Source organism: Babylonia areolata, chromosome 12, assembly GCF_041734735.1.
Source record: "Babylonia areolata isolate BAREFJ2019XMU chromosome 12, ASM4173473v1, whole genome shotgun sequence".
NCBI lineage: Eukaryota > Metazoa > Mollusca > Gastropoda > Neogastropoda > Buccinidae > Babylonia > Babylonia areolata.
Genome location: NC_134887.1, coordinates 7,557,052 through 7,561,216, shown reverse-complemented (window position 1 = coordinate 7,561,216; position 4,165 = coordinate 7,557,052). Strand labels below are relative to the sequence as shown.

General features: G+C 40.0%; 1 protein-coding gene across 1 annotated transcript in view; it reads right to left on the bottom strand.

Moving 5' to 3' along the window:
• Positions 1-278: 278 nt before the first annotated feature.
• Positions 279-4,165, bottom strand: part of LOC143288267 (uncharacterized) — a 7,317-nt gene continuing 3,430 nt past the window's right edge. Inside the window, exons 3-4 of the mRNA XM_076596616.1 lie at positions 3,971-4,029; positions 279-2,478 (exon numbers count right to left, since the gene is read on the bottom strand). Of these exons, the coding sequence (XP_076452731.1) occupies positions 2,323-2,478; positions 3,971-4,029 (215 nt within the window). The 3' untranslated portion in view covers positions 279-2,322. The remainder of the gene's footprint in view (positions 2,479-3,970; positions 4,030-4,165) is intronic.

The following is a 4,165-nucleotide window of genomic DNA, read 5'->3' as shown; positions in this document are numbered from 1 at the left end:
CAGGGAAACTGAAAAAAAACAACAACAAAAAAACCCAAACCTAAAGAAGTCATGCCCTCCTAAATCCTGAGACAAAGACAGGTAAGGCATACAAGGAAACTGAAAATGTGAAAAAAAAAAATATATACATATCTCTATCTCTGTGAATATATATAGGAAGGAATGTCAGACCCTGCCGGAGTCTGCACTAGTTGGGTCACGGTTAAGTATGTGTAATTAAAATATATATTATATATACCCCCTTTCCCCCCTCCCTCCATCTTCCCACACTCAGTGATGCAGGGCTAATTTTTTTTTAAAAGAGAGACACCGTGAAGAATAAAAGAGAAACACTCTGAAGAATAAATTTGAAGGAAGCGTGACACTGTCTTCCACATGTTTATTAATTAATCCCTTGACTGCTGCTTACGAGTAAGCTCATCACGACATCAACGTAGGGCTCTGACCTCATTAAGGTTGCATGGAGTTTACAGGTCAGGATGTCAATAAAATGAATTACAGTTACACCACAGATATGTACACAAACAGAACTGACTGCACTTCAAACTTGTGCCACTCTGATAGATCTCATTTCATCAAGGATCAGATGTCAAGGGGTTAATCTTGTAGCGTTAAACAGGTGATATATACATGACATTCATGAATGTACACAGATGAGGTGACTTGGTCTGACATTTTTTTGCACAAGAAATGAATGAAGGAAATCTCTTGACTGGTCTTTAGAAACAAAACAAACATGCATTTATATCCAGCACATTGCTTCTGCAAATGATTTGTCTTTTTTGTCCACATTTAGTGTGAGTGTGTGTGTGTGTTTGTATGCATGTACACATGTGTGCATATGCACACACACACACACACACACATGGCCAGTGATTCCTTGTCAACCATAAAAACAATTTCAATGTGACCTGAATCAGTGAATACATCCTTTGAAAAGGTTCTGAACATCTGTAAGTTCATGGTTTCAATGTTGAAAAAAGTGTTTCATTCAGTGTTAATTTCTCAACGAGGTGTCACTGTGTTTAGACAAATCCATTACACGCTACACACATGTGCTAGACAGGTACCTGACAGCAACATAACCCAACGTGCTTGTCAGGCCCTGACCACATGCAAAATATGTAACCCCAGGGGGGCAAATGGGAGGTAACCTACTTCTGGGAGGTTATTGGCCGTAGCTACTTTCGTTTTCTCTGCATAGGCGGATAGTAGTTTGCACAGGACAGGAATGTCAGACCCCTGCCGGAGTCTACACTATTGGGTCACGGTGCACTAGTGGGTCACAGTTAAGTATGTGTAATTAACTATGTATTTGTGTACCCCAGTATCAGAGTGGGTTTCTTCTGAAGAAGTTTGCCAAAGGACAACCCTTTTGTTGCCATGGGCGCTGTTTCAGTGCGTCAAGCGTGTGCTGCACACAAGACCTCCGTTCATCAGCTCCTCTGAATGACTGGATGCTCAGTCTCATTTTTCAGTCAAACCCTGGAGAAAGGGCGAGAGTGGTATTCAAACCCAGACCCTCACAGACACTGTACTGACAGATGAGGGTCTTACCCATTATGCCACCTTCCCCCTTAAAAAAACAAACAAACATCAACAACAAACACAAGTCCTAGCATTTGACCTGTGAATGTTGAAACGGAGCAAGCACTATGGAACACCACCGACGTGACAAAGCAGAAGTGCAGAGACATACTCTGTGATCCGTAACCTCATTACGGCTGACACTGAAAATCCCCTTTGGATGGCTGGCACTGGAACTGCAGCCAATGACCCCAGAGTGTGGCTGTGAATGGGACTCATAATGAGCAGTATAATCAAGACACCAACTAACAATGCAGCTGATGGGACAACAACAACAACAACAAAAAACAAACAAAAAAAGCCCAAATCAGTAGGAACACCTCCCCATGCCACCACGGAAATGAAGTGGATTTGTTTGTTTTGTATGCCACTGGCGACTTCAAAAATGGTTACACACATGCAAGCCTTCATACTTCGTTCAAACAAAGGAACGTGTGAACTGCAATCCACAAAAAAAACATGAGACTGGAAAGCAGTATACACCTCTTATATCTTTTATTATACAGAAACATGACATGCTGATTCATTGACACATTTCTTTTTTTTTCCCCCACGGAAACACATCACATTCAAAATAAACATACGCACTAATACTCTTAAATGACTATTTCAGCACATACTTCCATATGCGCACATACACACACACACACACACACACACACACGTATACCCCCTACACAAAGAGCGTGAATATTACACAAGAGTTTTACACACACACACAATCATGCTGCACTTTCATGTCTTTTTCTTGGACTTGCTGGCACCTGGTTTGGATTCCGAGGACCCAGAGGGGGCCGAAGATTTGAGGATGGTCAGTGTCTTGGGTTCTGCATGGGCCGCCCGTGACATGGCATCCTGCTCTATACTGGCCTTCAGCTGCTTCTCTAGGCCCTGGACCAACACAAAACAGTTCAGCTTCAGTTCCAGTTTCTCTAGGAGGCCTCACTGCATTTGGATATATATATAAATCCACAATATACACTACATCTGCTTGGCAGATGCTTGACCAACAGCATAACCCGACCTGCTAATTAGGTCTTGAGTGCATCATGCACTGCATGTATGTATGTATTTTTTTTTGTGTGTGAACCTGTCAGAGAGGATTTCTTGTACTTCTACCAAATTTTGCCAGAGGACAACCCTTTTGTTGCTGTGGGTTCTTTTCCAGTGCGCTGAGTGTATGCTGCAAACAGGTCTTAGTTTATTGTCTTGTCCGAAATATGCTCAGTTTGATTTTTCCAGTCAAACTGGGGAGAAAGGGTGAGACTGGGATTCAAACCCAGACCTTCACAGACACTGTACTGGCAGGTAAGTGTCTTAACCATGATAATATCAATAATAATAATAATAATAAGAAGAAACTGCACATCTAAATATGGTGCTGAATCAGGCAAACAGAGCTCCCACAGATGTGGGCAAACAAAGTTCCATAGTTTTTCCAGACCTTTTCCATAACAGACTAAAAAGTTTCCATACTCAATACAAAGCCATACTGAATTATATTATATTTTACACAAAGAATCATCTGCCACAAAGAAGAGTTGTTTCCCTAAAAGGCCTTAACCACTTTGAAATATTAAATTATACTTATCGTTGAGGTTTCTATAACTTATAGAAACCTCAACGATTATGACTAGAAGGTATGCTTGCCTTTGTTGTTAGTGTAGCAATGCAATACGGTCTTGGAGTGCAGCATTAGTTACCCTGTGAAGGTAGTCTGGGACCCCCCACCCCCCACCAAGAACTATTCTAAAAGATTATCTGGGAATCCCAAGATCTCTAATTTGTTTGAAGCCCTGAGACTGAGAGAACATGTCATGTCTGAAAGGAAACAAATCTATCCATCATGCTCCCAGACAGCATGGTACACCAACTTGGGTTGTTTCCCTTTCATATACTCAATACTGTCTCCTGTGGGTGAATAACACAAAATAGATGGCATATATATATATATATATATATATATATATATATATATATATATATATATATATATATAATATTCAGAAGCGCACAGGCTGTTCTTACATGTACACATGCTAATGTTTGCAGTATGTTAATGGCAGACAAACAGTTGTAATGCCTAACATATTTAGGGCACATTTTTCCAGGTCTTCTGGGACACTGTAAGTGTTATAATAATTAATATGCTTGTGACTGAACTGTGTGTGTATGTGTGTGTGAGAGAGAGAGAGAGTGTGTGTGTGTGTGTATGTGGCTGTGAGCATGACATCATTGACATGTATGTATCATTGTATGAATGTGCATGTGCCATGCGCAGTCACATATTTCAGTACAACAACTGCATTCAAAAGTTACAATAATGAACACTAACATTAGTATTAATAATATTATTATAGTATTAAAAAACAAAATAACGTACCCTCTTCACTTTTGAAGCCTCTATCAATCTGGACTTCTTTGGAGCGATAGTCCGGTGTCCTGAAACATGAACATTTTTAGTTTACTGAATTAAGCTGTTTTATAAAAGTTAAACTCCAGACAACCATAAAACTACTGAATGATACAGTAGGGCTAGTGATACAAATTACAACTAAGCTAAATACAAAAAAAAAAA